Genomic DNA, 18,085 nt, shown 5'->3' with positions numbered 1-18,085 from the left:
AGTAGCAGTAAGGGAGAAGGCTGTGACCATGAGCCTTCCATCTGGCCCATAAGATCGGATGGGTGGTAGTGTGATCAACCAAAGAACAGATGCGTGAGGGGGCCGAGGATGGGCTTAGTGTTGAAGCTGTTGAATTTGAGGTGCCTGTGGGTTATTTATCAACAGATATTTATAAAGTTCCTACTTTGTGCCAGACACGGTGCACAGGGAGTTCTAGAGTCAGACACATGCTGTCCTCAGGTCTCCAGTGTGTTTTTGGCTAATGGATATGGAGCTAGAGACTAATTCGACTATGTTTGCTGGCTTGTGTATTATTTAACCAGACTAACAGCTTAGAGAACCAAGGTTGTCAGCCTGGGGAACACTAGTATTATGAGGCATGTGGAATAAGATTTGTTAAGGGAACTAGCCATAGACATCAGAGAAGAATAAGAGAAGGGAGTACTCAAAAGGTTGAATGCTTTCAAAAAGCAGAGTAAATTAAGAGTTAGACGTGTCTTTTGGATTCAGCAGTTGAGAGGCCACTGGTTATTTGTTAGAACATGTTTTTAGTTGAGTTCCAGAGAGAGAAGGTAGATTGAAATGCATTGAGCAGTAACCAGGAGGTGAGGAGTTTTGTGGAGAAAATGCCTTATGTAGTTGAAGAGTATACCTATATAGTGTCTCTTGAATGATAGAAGTTTGAATGCTTAGTTCTTTGGGGTTAGGGGAGGATGTTGAAAGTAAGGTACACTTTAAGTACATTCCTAAAAGGGTTCTTACTCAGGGTGACCTTCATATTGTGCATAAAGGGTCAGATGAGGTTTCTTTCTTTCATCGTGCCCCCCAAATAGTAGGGGAGTGGGAAAAGACACAACACACTTTTTTTTCAGGAATTTTGGAATACTGCAAAATTTTACTGACATGAAATTTAATTTGGTAATTCCTCCAGTTTATTGATAATTACTGCGGCCTTTTGTTTTTAGTTACTTCATTTGCAGGCACCTGTAACTTTGAGTTGCAAAGCTTAATTAACACTGCAAGAAAGTGTAATAAACATGAATCTCTGTTGTTTTTTTTTTTTTTTGATTAAGAAATATAACTTGGTTCTTAGTGTATTTGATTCTGAATTGTTCTAACTTTCATTAATGCCTTTTAAAGGATAGAAGTAGAAGATTGGAAATAGAATTTAAGATGACTATGTAGAAAATATTAGTGATTATGAAAACAGTTGACCAGCAGTTTGTTTAAAATTTTTTTCTTGCTTTCCTAGATTTTACATGCTTTTAATTCAAGGTTTGCAGATAAATGATTATGTGTGCCATCCTGTCTTGGCCAGCGTTATTCTAAACTCCCCTCCTTTGTTCTGCTGTGACTTGAAAGGGATTGATGTTGTGGTTCCTTACTTTATTTCAGCTCTTGAAACCATTTTGCCTGACAGGTAAGCTTTCATCCTGTGCTAGTATGTCAGTTGTTGGTTTTGGCCTGGTGTATTTTGGTGCTTCCTGCCCGGTTTCCCAGTTTCTCCTGTCCAGTGGTCTTCGTAATCCAAGGGCTCTCAGGCCACATTAAATGAGAGTTAGAGCATCCAGACCCACCTTTTCCCTGAACTCCTTCAGTTCTGATTTGTCCATGGGTGTGTTGAATCCTTTCTGGCCTGGTCTAGAGTGATAAGAGTAGCCCCAGCCCATAAGTCTTTTGTAGCATAGGCCTGATATTTTAAATTAATCCATCAGATTCTAGTTTAATTTCCTAACAGTTTAACAGTGCGATTCTCTCTCCCAAAAAAACAAATTACAGAATATAAACTCAGTGGAAAGTAGTTTCTGCATTCTCTGTAAAACCAAACCCAGTATTTGTATTGTGAAAAATTAGCGTAATATATATTTGGCAATAGCTAAAAACATACTTGAGTTCAGAAATACTAATAGCTTTGGTTTTTTTTTTTTTTTTGCAGAGAGCTCTCAAAATTCAAAAGCTATGTAAATCCAACAGAACTGAGACGATCTTCCATTAATATCCTGCTTTCTTTGTTGCCCCTCCCACATCACTTTGGCACAGTCAAATCTGAGGTAAGGTTTTATTAAAGTTTTTCGTATTCTGTATGTTTTGTGTGCTAATTCAAGTCAATATATATTTTTAAGATGGAACAGGAACTTTCTTAAAAATTTCAGATAATTTCAGCTGAATCAGCAAAGTTAATTTGTGAAGGTATTCCTTCTGTCACTCAGCCATTCTACTATTTCACGTGGTGAGAGGCTGGTGTGTCTGATCCCCTATGTTGTGTAATAGATAGATTTAGCACGGTGGCTACTATCAGTCAGACTGAAAGCCCTGCTCATTGGACTGATCCTCCCTTTGTCCACTGTAGCAGTTCCTACAGGACTGTAGTGTGCCGCAGCAGGTGATATTAAATGTTATTTGTTTCTTCCGCAGGTAGTCCTGGAAGGAAAGTTTAGTAATGATGACAGCTCTTCTTATGATAAACCAATAACTTTTTTGTCACTGAAGTTGAGACTTGTGAATATACTAATAGGTGCCTTGCAAACGGAAACAGACCCCAACAACACTCAGATGATACTAGGTTTGTGTTCACACATTTTTTCTGCAAGTGGAAACCCAGATGCTGTTGTTGATCTCAGGCATCTTGAGGCAGGGGGTCAGTGATAGGAACCTAAGCGAAGTACAGCCCTACTTAAATCTTAATCAGAGGCAGAATTGTTTGCTCTTAAACATGAAAAAAATTTGAAGAGGTGAGATGAGGGAAGGAACGCATCAATTGTCTTGGTAGGTCATGTTGGCTTAGTTTTTTATGTGTTCTTTGTTTTTCTCTTCTGCTCTTGCCCTTCCTCTCTCCTTGTGTCCCCTTTTTCTCCCCTTTCCTCTCTGCCATCCTTACTTCTACTTCTGCCTTTTCCTCCTGCCCATTAGTACATGCAAGGCTATTTGGAGTTGGGTGTAATTGTGGAAGTCATGACAGAACCTGCCAAAAGGAGATTGAGGAGTAGCTGTTTCTTCCTCCTCCCTTTTCCCTTATTGTTTCCTATTGGTTTTCTAATCATACTGTTTTGAATGACTGTTCATCATTATGGCCACTTCTATATTTTAAACCCTTATCACCTCTCAACTTGGTTACTGCAGCTGTCTCTTACTGTACTTTTTTGTTTTTTAATCAAATCCAAGGGCGTGGTCCTAGGTACAGGTACTCTGAGGAGAAAGAAGCAAATTGCACAGCTTTTATCCTTGAGCAAGTCTCATTGCAGAGATTGAAACACCTTCACAGAGTACTCAGATAACAGCAGAAGGCAGTGCTGATTGCATGTCATGTTGGATGTCTTTAGTGTTGAGAGAGGATAAACTGAAAGAGCAAGGAAACTTCGTAGGGGAAAGTGGAAATTAAATTGGATCTTAAAGGGCAGGATTTGAATAGGCACCAGTGAGGTTAGGATTTCATTTCAGGAGGGGAAACAGCAAGGCTGGAGAATTTATGGGGACAGTAGTGGTTGGAGTGGGTGCCCCGTAATTATAGTGTGTTATGCAGCAAGAAGGGAGAATAAATAGAAGAGTAAATCCTTCATTTTGGAAAGGAGTTTAATAAACAGAGGTTAAATCTCAATATGAGAGAGCCTCCACGTTGTAGATTTTTAGATTGTTCAAAACACGTATCACTTGAAATCAGATAATTTCTACAGTTGATGGAGTATTTAGTTCTGCTTTATCCTTGTTCTGTGGAAGCTCCCCTTGTATGTTCCAAGGAAGAGTCAGTTGTCACTCTTGCATAGTTTGGCAGAACTATGTCTGTTCTTTCTATCCATAGTGCATGGGAGCACTCCCGCACTGGGATGAGTAGAGTGCAGGGTTCACCATCTTGTTTCTTTACTAGTTTCTAGGGCTATGAGTTCTTGGTGATAAATACATGCAGCTTGCCTTCAGAATATGCAGTGGGCAAGCCCTAAAAGCATTCTTAAAAAGCAGTTGGTCAGAAAGATATAGCTGTGGATTTTCACTTTGTTATTTCATACTGAAAAGATCAGAATCTGGTTTTAAAATGTTCCATAATATTTTTCTTAGTTTATATTACCCTTGAAATTGAGATGTTTACATCTAGTCTTTTACACCAATTTAAAAATTGGTCATGTTTTTATACAAAACAAAGTTTGACGTTCAGATTTATTTTAGAAAAATGTCATTTTAAAATTTGGGGGGCAGATCAGAATTAGGTCATTTTATCTTATGGAATTTCCAGGAATACTCTGCTAAAATCATATTCTTGTCTTTGCTGTTAATTGAGATATTTTGTCCATTTTCATATTCTTGTCATGTATTTAAATGTATTTTTTTTGCTGTTTCAGGGGCAATGTTAAATATTGTTCAAGATTCAGCACTTTTAGAAGCCATTGGTTGCCAAATGGAGATGGTAAGAAGCATACAACATGTAATTAGTCAGAGAATATCAACTTCTGTTTTTATGTAAATTATATTCCAAAATATCTGTCCTTGTGTTCTTAAAGGCATTTGTTTGTAGATTCAGCTCATTGATTCAGCAGGTCCTTTTAGAAATATTATCTGTTTTGAAGTTTCTTACCTTTCGGTATCTCGTCAAGTCCCTGAGAGATTCTGCAGGACAGAAATTCCAGCTAAACAGTGTCTTTACTCCTGGACAGTATTTACCTAAAGCTTTTATGTCTTTTGCTGTGTTGGTGAATTGGCTTGAATAATCAGAAAAATTCCCATACTCTGTGACTCCTTGTATCTGTAGTAGATCTACTGTTTGCTGTAAACAGCATCTAGTTTATCCTTTTCTATCTCAGCTGCTCTTTCTATTCCTCTAGACCAAAGTTTGAAGGTTTCCCCAAAGCACCAGTGCTTCTAAATCAGAAGTACTTTCCAGAGACTCCAGTGCTCCCTACTTCTGTCTGCAAGATGTGTGATCCCTCTACCTGGAATAGAGGCAGGCAGTTGGTGGGAGAGGAATTAACCGAGTATACTGGGGTGAGATGAGTGGATGCAGGATGGGTGATCAAATTATTATTAAGGAAATTATGTTCATGTCCCAGTAGGTGGCTAATAACAGTCATCTTACATGGATAAAATGAATTGTGTTTGTAGGGGAGATGAGGGAAGTCTTTAGCAGATACCTTCATTAGCTCCTGTACATATAACAGTTGATCTTTATCTATCTATATATATATATACTAATATATGCTATATATACTAATCATGTATTTATTATTTATGTATTTTATGTAACATTGGAAAGTTACTGTTATTTGTTTATTTGCGTTTTGTTTTTTAAGATGTATTCCTATTCTGAAGTTTTGCTTGGGAGGCACTAGGGTATTTCTTTACAGACCCAGAACCATTAACTATTGAAGTCCAGTGAAGGTGGAAAAAGTCTGATCCTTTTAAACAGCAGCAAAGACGATTCAGAATGGGCAGCCTCTAATCATCAGACCCTTGATACCACCAGTAAATGGTGTTTATGTAAAAACACCACAACAGTTTTAATCCTTTGTCAATTTTTATCTACGTTTCAGTTTGTGCTATTTAGCTGGCATGTTCCATTTTACCAGCATGGCTTTTAGTAATTGACTTCTGTCCATATTTGCATATTTGATTCATTTTTTTTTGACCAGGGTGGTGGAGAAAATAACTTCAAGAGTCACAGTCGCACAAATAGTGGTATTAGTTCAGCGAGTGGTGGAAGCACAGAACCCACAACTCCTGACAGTGAAAGACCTGCTCAAGCTCTCCTGAGAGATTATGGTAAGCCATGTTTAGTTTAGTTTAGTTTTATTTTTTAATCTAAAGTTGTAGAAAAACTTTTAATGCCCAGCTATATAAAACAAGCAGAGAAATTTTAAACTAGATTTTCATATTCATGATTTTTATGTACTTAATATAACAGAGAAGCTATTAGTCTAAAACATTATGAAAAAGAAAACAGATCTTTTAAATTTAGCGCTACAGTTTTTAGTAGTTAGATTTTAGATAGTTTCTTAGATTTTATAAGTGATTTATAGGAAACATTTCTGAATTTTGTACCAGGCGCTAGTAATTCAGAATCAAATAGGATTTAGGCATTGCCTCAGAGTCTAATGGCAGAATCAGTCAGTATTTCAGTTTTTGCAGTGTCGTGAGGATGGGTAATGGTTTATGCATTAGATGGCAACCCAAAGGAGTCTGCCTTTGTGTTTGAAGCCTGTATACCCTATGTCTGGTTAGATTCTTCAGTCACAAAGAGTAAGGAAGCATTTGCAAGTAGAGCATCCTATTCATAATGTCCTTTATCGTGGCCAGTTGCTTTCTGGGTTTTGTTGAGTTTGTGGGTGCCTTTATGTTTTTATGCATAAATACTAGTGGTGTATTGAATCTAAGATTATTAATCCAACTAGATTGGAATGAAATCTAGCTTCTTAGATGGAGTTTAATGTTTTAATCATTTGGAGAGTTTATAAGCCCAGGAGTCCAGGCATGTTTCAGTGATTTAAGTTTGCTATAAATATCCTTCAGCTTGTCAGATATATAAGGTCATTATGTGGCTATTTAACACATTTAAATATTGCATTTATGAAGAAGTTATTTAAATCGTTATTTTATTCATTATGCTTGTGTTTAAATATAGGTGAAAATTTGTTTATTTTTCCTGCTTCTAAGACACGTTTAAACTAAAGAATTTTTGCATTATTATATGTGTTCTAATATAAATGTTTGAAGTGGTTATTGTTTGTTTCAGCATTTTGAACTGGTGTTAGTGAGTTCTGCTTGTAATGTCATAAAATAGTTTTTACTAAGAAATCCAGATTTGTGTTAGTGTTGCATGAATGTCTCTCTTTAATGATCATTCCTTTTTCTGTTGTCACTGCCCTCTTTCTGATAGGATCGACAGGTATAATGTCCCTAAAGCTTCCTTTATAAATTCAATTTAGTTTGTCCTAATTTATTATTAACTGACTAGTAATTACTTTTAAATATAGAATTGGAGGCTACATAAAAACACAGTAACTTGATTATTTAATTTTTTAAGAGTATTAAAGTTGTCTCAGAGAATTAAATGTTAAAGTTTGCTTAAAAAAGCATTGCATGTGACTTTTGACAATATGAACCCTGAAAATAATTTCAGCAGATGCTTTAGGATAATTCCCAGCATCTGAAGAGATTCTAAAATTTGAATTCCTTCCTCTATAAAATTCTAAGGAAATAATTGATAGCCTTTTGATTTTTTCATTGTTTTTTTTTTTAAATGTAACTCTGTGAGTTAATTTGGAAATGTTGAGATTTATACTGTTATAAGAATGATATTGAAGCTTTCAAATCCCAGTGGATGTCTGTGTGAGAGTACCTGAGCTGGGAGCTAGAAGCTGCTTTGGTCCAGTGTGTGTGCCCTGCGCACCATTGTTCAGTCAGGCTCAGCTGCTCAGGCCAGTGGGGTGGGGAGCATAACACTGTGTGGGTGCCCGTCATGCTCACTGTGGCTGCTGTGGTCTGTGCCTAGTGGAATGCTGTGCTTCTCGTTACTAATGCTTAGTTGTTTTCCCTCCCTGTGGGATGTGGCATTGGGGTTATATCCTAGCTCTTAATACAGATTCAGCTGCTGGGCTCCTGATTCGCAGCATTCATCTCGTCACTCAAAGACTCAATTCCCAGTGGCGGCAAGACATGAGCATATCACTGGCAGCTCTGGAGCTCCTCTCTGGACTGGCAAAGGTGAGATGACAGTCCCTTTATTTTAGCCCAGCAGCCTTGGAGTATGGCTCTTTTTTCTGTATCTCCTGACCCCCTTCATGTCGGTGTTGCAGTCTTGATTATACTCATCACAGTTGATATCCAAAGTGTGCAAAAATGAGCCTCCAAGTGAGATTTTACAAAATGATCTTTACTTTTCTGTTTAATAGGGTCAAAGAGTGTGAATGATATTTTTGCTGTTAGATGATAGGAAACATTTCAATACTTGCTCTTTATTTGCACATAATGATAGAACACCGGTTGATTTTGTGTTTATTCATAATACCCTTAAATTTTCAGCATGACATTTTGTGCCATTATAAGATCATCAATCATCTAATTTTAACAAATAAATACAGATTTGGCAACGAAAGAAAAACTTATCCTAAAATACACCATTTGGGCCTACCTGTGACTCTCCCATCTTCCATTATCAGAGATAAATGAAAGTTGGCTGTACTTTCAGATTTCTTTCCCAACTGTTTATCTATTTTGTGGAACCTTAGAGTTGGGTGTCCATTTGCATTTCTCTCTCTCTTTTTTTTTTATTAAAGTGAAATTCACATAACATAAAATTAACCTTTTGATGTGAACAATGCAGTGCCTATTAGTACTCTCACAGTGTTGTGCAACCACCCCCTCTTTCTGGTTCCAAAGCATTTATCACCCCCAAAAGAAACCCTGTACCCATTTAGCAGTGTTTCCTGATCTCCCTTTCCCCTTATCTCTAATAACCACCAGTCTGCATTCTCTCTCTGTGGATTTACCTATTCTAATATTCCATAGAAATTAAATCATATAACCTGTGACCATTTGTATGTGGCTTTCTTCACTAAATACGTTCTTGAGGTTCATTTATGTTGTAGGAAAAAGTCTCAATCTCATTCCATTTGTGGCTAAATGATATTCCATCATATTTGTGTACCAGTTTGTCTATTCATTCCTCTGTAGCACATTTGAGCTGTTTCTACCTTTTGACTCTTGTGAGTAGTAGTGCTGCTGTGAGCATACATGTACATGTGTTTATTTGAATGCCAATTTTCAGTTATTCTGGTTATATAACTAGGAGGGGAATGGCTGGGTCATATGGTAATTCTGTATTTAACTTTTTGAGAAACTGCCCAACTGTTGTCCTCAGCAACTGAATCACTTTACATTTCCACCAGTGATGTAGGAGGGTTCCAGTTTCTCTGAATCTTCACTAGCATATAACTATTTTCATATCTGTAAAATAGGCAGGATCATCTTGTGTGTAACACCTGGTCTTGTGAGGATGAAGTGAAATGAAATACGTAGAACACTTTGTAAACACAAAGGTGATATACACGCATAAGGTGATGTTGTCTGAGATGGTAAACTTTAAGCCCTCATTTTATAGATGAGGGGACAGGTGAGCAGAGGCTGTGACTTACCTGAGTCATGAAAGGCAAAATAGACAAGAAAACCTGAGGTGTTCTCACCACCACTTAGAGCTTACCTTTACCTCAAAGATTCTCAAGCATAGATGTAATGGCCATAGTTCTGTGAGGAGCAGTTACTGATATAGGAGGTAAGAACAGCCATTTGTGCAACGTGCAGGACCACATGGTTTTTGAGAGCAAGATACTGTTGACTGTGACCGTCAGTACCCTTGCAGTAGTAAGGAATAATTAACCCTAAATGGAGTGCTGTCTAGACCTACCAAATCATAAAGTGCTGACACTACCTGATTTCATGACTTGCTATAAAGCTGTGGTAATCAAAACAGTCTGGTATTGGAATGGATTAGATAACTAGATCCGTAGATAGAGCGGGGAGTCCAGAAATAGATCTGCGTGTGTATGGACATTTAATTTTTGACAGAGGTGCCATGATAATTAAAAGGAGAAAGGATAGTCTTTTCGTCCAGTGGTGCTAGATCAGATATTCGTATACAAAAAGAGAGAGAAAGGAATGTTCAGTGGTGAAACCATTTTAGAAAACAACCCCCTGGAGTAGGGAAAGGCTACCCATTCCAATATTCTGGCCTAGAGAATTCCATTGGGGGCTTAAAAAATGTGTCCATTGGGTCACAAAGAGTTGGACACAATTGAGAGACTTTCACTCACACTTCACAGGTCCTTAAAAAACTAAACATACACCTATCATATGATCTAATCAGTCTACTCCTAGGAAGTAAGAGAGCATAAACTCTTACAAAGTTTTATACATAGCACCTTTATTTGTAATACTCAGGAACTGGAAAAAATCCAAATGTCTAACAGATGACTGGATAAATTAATTATGGTATAATCCATATAATGGAATACTACTCAGTAGTAAAAAGGAATGAAAAATTGATATACACAAGACTCTGGATAAATCTCAAAACAATTCTGTTGAGTAAAAGAAGCCATACTCTCCCCCCACCCCAAATAGTACAATACTCTGTGATTTTATTTATATAAAACTATAGAAAATGCAAGTTAACCTATAGTGACAAAAAACAAATCGGCAGTAACCTAGGGAGGGGACAAAAAGGAGTAGGGGGAAGTTTGGGGTTTTTTTCCTGGGGAAGTGTTATAAAGGTTCATGAGAAGATTAAGGGGTAATGAATATGTCTACCATCTTGATTGTGGTAATAGTTTACAGGTGTATACTTAGTCCAAAATTTATCAAATTGTACACTTTAAATATGTGTAGTTTACTATATGTTAATTATACCTCTGGACAGCTGCATAGAACTTTGTAGCCGATAGAGCATCATTATGGGGTGGGTTAGGGGGCTTAAAAAAATGTGTACATGTTCCATTGCCAGCTCTTCTTGTGATCTATGGCAGTGATGAGTAGTTGTACCCCAGCAGTTTAGGTTTTAGAGCATGAAAAGGGATGCTAAAATGAAATTTTACTGTTTTAGGGTTTGAAAAATGCCCTCTCTTTTTATAGAGTGTATATGATAGTACATCTGAAATATTATATTCTCAGAAAGGCTGGGCCTCCGTGTAGAGGCTTTGAAATTGGTACGGTGGTTCCTGGCTAATTGTGTTCACCAAACGAATATGCTCAGGTGAAGGTGATGGTTGACTCTGGAGACCGGAAGCGAGCCATCAGTTCTGTGTGCGGCTACATTGTGTACCAGTGTAGTCGGCCAGCTCCTCTTCACTCCCGGGACCTGCACTCCATGATAGTGGCAGCTTTTCAGTGTCTCTGTGTCTGGCTGACAGAGCACCCCGACATGCTTGATGAAAAGGTTAGTTTACTAGGTATTAAAACAGAAAATAGGAACCAAAATGTATATTGGGAAAATATCTTTTAAAAGAGAAATTTAAATCCAATATTGCATACTTTAAGCTGAATATAACTTGTTATATTTCAGGAGAACACTTATCCTATTGAGTGTAACTGAAAAACTATCATCATGCTTATATAGTTGATCCTTGAATAACATAGGGTTGAACTGTGTGGGTCCACTTACATGCAAATTTTTAAAAAACTGTAAATACTATTACATGATTTGTGATTGGTTGAACCCATGCATGTGAAGCTGTGGATAGAGAGGAACTGCATATATGGAGGGCTGACTTTAATTTATATGTAAAACAGAAAAAAAAAAGAAAAAATAATTTATATGTGGATTTTTTTATTGTACTGGGGATCGATGCCTCTAACTCCCATGTTGCTCAGGGGTCAACTGTATTTGATTGCAGATTAACCCATAGAGAAATTCTTTGAAAGATGGAGCTTTGGATAATTTATCTGCAAACAATAGGGATTGTGTTTTCTTGAAAGGATGGTAGCCTTGAGATGGCCAGAAGGTACTTTGGTCACCTATCATTAGACCAGAAAGGGAAGTTGATAACCAGGCTGCAAACCTAGAGAACACCTTGTTCGTAAAGGTTGCTTGTAGCTAAAAATTTCATTTCACAATGTTTCTTTCATTTTAAGTAAACGCAGATTATCTAGGCTGCTTTCTCTTACCATTGTAATACTTTTCTTATGGGAAGACAGTTATAAAAGAATGCATAGTGTAAATAAAAGAAGAGATATCAGGCTTATTAGAAAATTATACAGAGCTTTATGTAGTTTATAAAAATAATACCATTGGTTAAATCTTAGTCATTTGCATGATGACTTATAGCATTAGGATACCAGAAATTGTTTTAAAAGTATACAGGTTAAAAAAAAACAAAACAAAACAAAAAAATGAAAGTATACAGGTTTAGCTGAATTACTGTTATATCTCTTTCAGTTATCTTTCACAATTTATAGTCCATGATAATTTTATAACAATGGTGACTGATAAAATTGAAGTGAATTTATCATTACTTATTATCTAGATCTTTTAATACTCAAATTTAGATCTTTAAAGAAAAATTTGAGGGGGGGGCAAGTTTATTTAATTAAATTATTATGAAGTTAATATGTACCTACCAAAGAAAATGAGAAATTAGAGTCCCACCACCAAAACACAACCAATATTGACCCTTGGATGTATTTCCTTGTCTTCTCATAAGATAGATGTATTACAAAAACTAATCTGCTTTTCCTTTTTCTAGGATTGCCTTAAGGAAGTGCTGGAAATTGTGGAACTGGGTATTTCAGGAAGCAAGTCCAAGAACAGTGAGCAAGAGGTCAAGTACAAAGGTGATAAGGAGCCAAACCCTGCCTCTATGAGAGTAAAGGATGCTGCTGAAGCCACCCTAACATGGTATGAAAGTGACGTCACAGGGATTGTGTCTAGGAGTTAGACAGGATTAGATGTGATCCTGTATTGTTTCATCTCCTCCCCAGTTGTTCAACATTAAGTGACATAACCTGATTTAGAATACTTTTTCTCCAGAAATAAAATGGAAAAGAAACTGTCTTGTTCTTTTGGACCAAAGAAACCAGGATCTTGAGGCTAAAAGTTTGGGTCCTTGTTTTTCTATGCTGGCTGACAGTAATTCAAGTCATATCATGTTAGAGCTAGAAAGCATCTTGGAGAGCCTTACCCACACCCTCACTCTGATGGCTGAGTCCAGAGATTTCGATTACACCATTACCTCTTCTGCTTTCCAGCTTAGTGGTTTTTATTCTGTGCTACACCATTTATATTACATATTATAGGTTCATTCAGCCAAAACTTATAAACATCCTCTTACGAACTAGTAATAGAATTGTAAAAATAAATCAGGTTTAGTTTCCACACCCAGAGAGCTTCTAGTCCAATAGGGAGGAATAAGATATGAACACAAATATCTATAATATTAGCTGGAGAATAAATGCTCCAAGAGAAGGGGTACATATGGAATGCAGGTGTGTTGGAAGAAGGGAGTGAATACTTTCAGATTCAGGGAAGTCAGATTCCTGAGGAAAATCACGTTGACCTGACTCTCAGAGAATGGATAGTTTGAGCTATAAGTCAGATTGCAGGAGTGGTTACGGCAGCAAGAGAAAATTCCTATTTCAAGCATTTGGTAATGAAGGGACGGAGACAGGTTGGTATCTTGAAAAAGTAGCAGAGAGAGTTGAAAGTTTATGTTTGGCCGGTTAGTTAGCAGAGTAGAAAGAGGGAAGAAAGGCAGTTTATTTACTGAAAGAGACAGATGGAGAAGATTGGGTAGAATTGGTACAGTTAGGAAGAAGTGGCTTATGAAAGGGTAAGTGTGGACGAGGATCCAGAAGAACATAAGAAGCAGGGAGGAGGAATGTCAGATCATATTGAGTTGGCTCATCTTGGTCTTCTTAGTAAAAGTGGTAAGACAGCTTGTGGGCTTCCCTGGTGGCTTAGCGGTAAAGAATTTGCCTATAATGCAGGAGACAGGGATTTGATCCCTGGGTCACAAAGATCCCCTGGAGAAGGAAATGGCAAGCCACTGCAGTATTCTTGCCTTGGGGAATGCAATGTACAGAGCAGCCTGGCGGGCTACAGTCCATGGCATCTCAGCAGAGTCAGATACAACTCCCTGACTACACAAGAAGACGGCTTGCAGAAGATTTGTATGCAAATGAGCCTTTTCCAAGAGAACTTGGGGCATGCACAATAAAGTTGGGTTATTTCTGTTCTTCATGGGCTTAGGTTATTCAGTAAAGTTTTAGAAGCATGCTTGCTTTAGTTCATTCCTGCTCACTGTGCTGATGCTGGGCTTTCAGTGACTGTGGAGATTTGGCTGATAGCTGGAAAATCAGAAAAATGTGATTAATTACTAGAAATAATTATTAAAGTCCAGAGAGAAGACCATGTGTGGTCTGGGGTGGACTTAAAAAGGTTATTAAAAACTAAGATCTGATGTGTACCTTGAAGAATAAAAGGGATATGGAGAAAGGGGGAAGGATATTTCTCACTGGGACTCTGCATTATATAAAAATAAGTTTGCTCCATCCTAGCCTGTGGATGGGACATTCCATTGAGAGTATGATTGGCAGCAAGGTTTGGATATAAGCCCAGAATGAGCAGAGAGTCATGCTTGTAGCCCTCAACCTAGGCAGGAGTTGTCTAGATGGCTCATCTTATCTCTGCTGGCAGCTCTACAAAATGCCTCATGTCTTCAAGAGGGCCCTAAAGAGCCATCATGAAACATCCAAAACCAATTTTCTCTGTTCCCACACAGTTAGAGCTTTGTGTCAGTATCATGACTGTTTTCCAGCTATGCAAACTCAAAATTTTGACTCTTTCTGTTTATCTCTGTTTTATCTGTCTTTCCCCATATAAACTCAGTGACCAAGTCTGGTAGAATTTAATTTTGAAAGTATTTCCTCCGTTCCCTCAGACCTCAGCATCCTAGTCCAGGCCCTTCTCACTTTCTGTCTGATTTCCCTGTTTTCAATCTCTTACTCTTTTCATTTTGCATTCTGTTACTGAACTCATCATCTTAGATACTGTGCTTATTCTGCTGTGTGAGTGATTGAAAACAGAAGATTTCTGTTTATTGCCATATGCTGTGAAATTTTTGGTCTGGTGTTCAAGGCCCTCCTTGAGTCCCCACTCAAACTGTGATCTTTCCTAGCACAATCCTTCTGCCCTAGCTGGCTGGCCACTTGTGGCTGTGAACTGCACGTGTTCATACCTGTCTGTCTGCTTCCCCTGCGTTTCTCTTGGCCACATCCTCCACTGTTAGCTGCTCACATCACATCTAGCTACCTCTGTGGAACCTTCTTTGATTACTCTGCTTCTTTTCCACACCTCTGTGTTCATTCAGTCTGACCCTGCCACAGTACATGAATTCTATGGTGTCATGATCACACCTGGTCGTATTTGATACGTGGTAGTCTTAGCTCCCCACCCTGGGTAGAGGCCCCATTTCCCTTTTTACACCCCTCACAGTGTGAGCACACAGGAGATAGTTACAGAATGCAGATCAGCTTGTTGGTGGTTTTCCCCTTGCTGTATAATATACATTAGGACTCTTGGAAGTCATTTCAATAGCCCCTCTGCTTAGTCATTTTTAAGAGTTATTTACCAAGTTATTTAGCCTCTAATTTGGGGATACTTTAACCCCCCAAGTGCCCATTTCATTTTAATTGTTGATAACTTGGTGTTTACATCGAGCTGAAATCTCTCCTGCTTTAACTTCTACCCATTTGTTCTGATTCAGACTTTTGATCGTGAAATTCTTTTTTTCCAGAGTGGGGATATCTGAAGACAATGCTTGTGTTCTTTTGTTTGTTTTTTATTTTACATTTTGGCTGCATCCCCTGGTAGGTGGGATCTTAGTTCCCTGACCAGGAATAAAACCTACACCCCTGCATTGGAAGGCAGAGTTTTAGCTGCTGGGCCACTGAAGGAATTCCAACAATGCTCATGTTCTTTCTCATTCATTTCTGCCAGTACCTTTAACTGTTTTTCATATGACAGGGATTTAAAGTACTTTTTATCCTAGTCATTTTTCTTTCAGTGGCATTGGTTTGACTGTGTACCTCTTTAAAGGGTGATCACCTTTAAACTCTGTAGAATATTGTATTTTCATTAAAATTGGGTTTTTGAGAACCTAGTCAAGGCAAACTTTAGAGGCTTTTATTTATTTATTTATTTTTTAACACATTTACCTTTTGTCTTTGTCATCCTGAACACTTATTTTGGGGTGTTTGGATGTAATATATAGAATTTTACATTTAAACTTGAAATTTCTTTATGTAAGATTTACCTTATTATTTTTAATCTTTTAAGATTCTATTGGATCCCAGCTCTTACTCTGTCTGGTAATATTAACTCTGCAGCTCAACTTTAGGTCAACTGCAGATTTAATGAGCCTGCCCTGTGTGTCCTAATCAGAAACTCTGATAAGAATATTGAACAGAAAAAGACTGACAAAGCACATGATAAGAGATTTCCCTTCTGGTTCACAGGGATTTTTAAATCTTATCTATAAGTTTTTAATGATACACTGCCAAGTAAGTTGCATGTCTTAATTTCAAAGATACTTCTCTGCCTTTCCAGTCTAGTCATTATCAAGAAGAGAAAATGTAGTTAGGCTGGTGTGATTTGATCTTGGTGACCTATTCCCTTCCCAGCACCCTATATTTTGATAATGTCTTAAAATCTTGCATGGAACATAAGCTTACATGGTCCATATGCTTGTGACAGCCATCTCTGTTCCATATTAGAAAACCCATGTTTTTCCCATTACTGGTTTTCTACAAATCCTTAGGCCTGAACTCATCATGAAATTCTCCTTGTCTTTGAAATTCTTAAATAGTCCTCGTCCTAGGAGGAAAAAAAATGGAGGAAAAAGTATCTGTTGAGCAGTGTTGTCTTCTGTTATCAGAGAGATTTGGGTTCAAGCATTAGAATGAAAGAGAAGAGGAGAGGCTACTCAAGCTGAGAATTGCAATGATGAAAGTAGTGGTGGGGAATACTAATTTTCCAAATGAGTTGCTTTGGAAGGGTCTGATGATATTAGGACCACAAGATGAAATCTTTATGTTTTCTTAACAAGATTCTTTCTGTGTTTCAGTTTCTTAATTATGAAGTGGGAATAATAATGGTACCTATTTCATAGGGTTGTTATAATAAATAAATAAAATGTTATGTGTCAAGAGCTTAGCTCTAGACTCTGGCACATAGTAAGTGGTATTGTATAAGTTATTACTACTGTTCCTTGAAGACATGCAGGAATCTCTGTGGATGTAAACATTTTGGAATGTTTAGGCTTGATCAGTTGAATTCTAATTTAAAAAGTATTTTTTTTCTTACATATTCTCATTTAATAATTACAGCAATCCTGTAAGATGTAGCTACTAGTGCATCTAGTTCCTGGTCTGTAAAATGAGGATAGCTGTTCATGGCCACACAGTGAGAGGGCAGCAGTCTTGGTTTCTGGTCTTTTAATGATCACTTATCTCTTCTGAGCCTGAGTTTCCTCAGCTGGAAAGTTGAGGGGATTTGGCTGATCTTCAGATCCTTGTCTGGGTCTAGAATGCTTTAGCTAGCATAGTCCTTAAACCTGGAGTGTGCATATTTTTAAAATATATCTTTAGGAGCTTCATGATTTGGAAGTATGATTGGTTAGGTCCTCTGGGGAGCAGGCTTTGAGAGAGAAATTTACCTGTAAGAGGTTTATTGGAAAGTGCTGTCAGGATCAACCCTTTTGGGGGAATGAGGAAAGTCAGACTGAGCAGAGGGAAGAACCAGACTATGATGCATTTGCAGCAAAGAGCTCTGGAGCTGGGCTGGCCCTTCAGGAGTCTCTCATGTTGGGACCTGGGTACTGGGAATAAAGTGGTTCTCATTGGCCTCTCCAGGACTCAGCTGAAAGTTAGGGCCACTGTCTCCCTGTGTCTGGGGCAGTGGATCTTTCCAGTTTTGGAGAGGGAATCTGGACAGCACACCACAACATCCACCACAGGGAGTAAATCTGACCCTCAAAGAGGAAGCATGGCTGTGGTCAGATAAATCTAGAGAGACAGATTGATGCATGGGGTAAAGTTATGGTCTTACTTTGGGAATTAACTGTTATCTTTTGCATTCTCTCTAGTATTATGCAGTTGCTTGGCGCATTTCCTTCACCCAGTGGTCCTGCCTCTCCTTGTAGTCTGGTGAATGAGACCACTTTGATCAAATACTCCAGACTGCCAACCATAAACAAACATAGTTTCCGGTACTTTGTCTTGGATAACAGTGTCATCCTGGCAATGCTGGAGCAACCTCTTGGAAATGAACAGAGTAAGTTTCAGCACTTCGGGCTTTTTCCATCGCTAAATCAACATGTCTATCAATATTAGCAAGCTGTCTCTGGGATCGGGGAAGGAAAGACAAATTTTAAGTAATTTTGCATTTGTCAAAAAAGGCTTCTAGCTGATAACATAATAGCAACTGAAAAGCAGAGGGTCAGAAAGTGGAATATACATATGAAATAGAATCTTTTAGAGGCTCTTAATGTATATCTATTAGAAAAGAGCTCCATAGCTGTATAAAAAGTTTATATTGATAGAATATTTTCTGTTG

General features: G+C 37.9%; 1 protein-coding gene across 4 annotated transcripts in view; it reads left to right on the top strand.

The window, feature by feature from the left end:
• The window catches only part of RALGAPB (Ral GTPase activating protein, beta subunit (non-catalytic)), a 92,914-nt gene that overhangs the window by 47,611 nt on the left and 27,218 nt on the right, over positions 1-18,085 (top strand). For 2 of the 4 annotated variants that reach the window (XM_010829167.1, XM_010829165.1), the window contains 9 exons: positions 1,253-1,420; positions 1,937-2,051; positions 2,416-2,563; positions 4,332-4,396; positions 5,616-5,745; positions 7,565-7,686; positions 10,730-10,912; positions 12,219-12,370; positions 17,616-17,803. In XM_010829167.1, coding sequence (XP_010827469.1) covers positions 1,253-1,420; positions 1,937-2,051; positions 2,416-2,563; positions 4,332-4,396; positions 5,616-5,745; positions 7,565-7,686; positions 10,730-10,912; positions 12,219-12,370; positions 17,616-17,803 — 1,271 coding nt within the window. Of the gene's footprint in view, positions 1-1,252; positions 1,421-1,936; positions 2,052-2,415; positions 2,564-4,331; positions 4,397-5,615; positions 5,746-7,552; positions 7,687-10,729; positions 10,913-12,218; positions 12,371-17,615; positions 17,804-18,085 lie in introns of all 4 variants that reach the window. The other 2 variants (XM_010829166.1, XM_010829164.1) reach the window with 1 other exon arrangement.

The sequence above is a fragment of the Bison bison genome, unplaced genomic scaffold (assembly GCF_000754665.1).
Source record: "Bison bison bison isolate TAMUID 2011002044 unplaced genomic scaffold, Bison_UMD1.0 scf7180017864500, whole genome shotgun sequence".
Lineage (NCBI taxonomy): Eukaryota > Metazoa > Chordata > Mammalia > Artiodactyla > Bovidae > Bison > Bison bison.
Note: the sequence above shows the minus strand (reverse complement) of the source record. Positions and strands in the feature narration are given on the sequence as shown.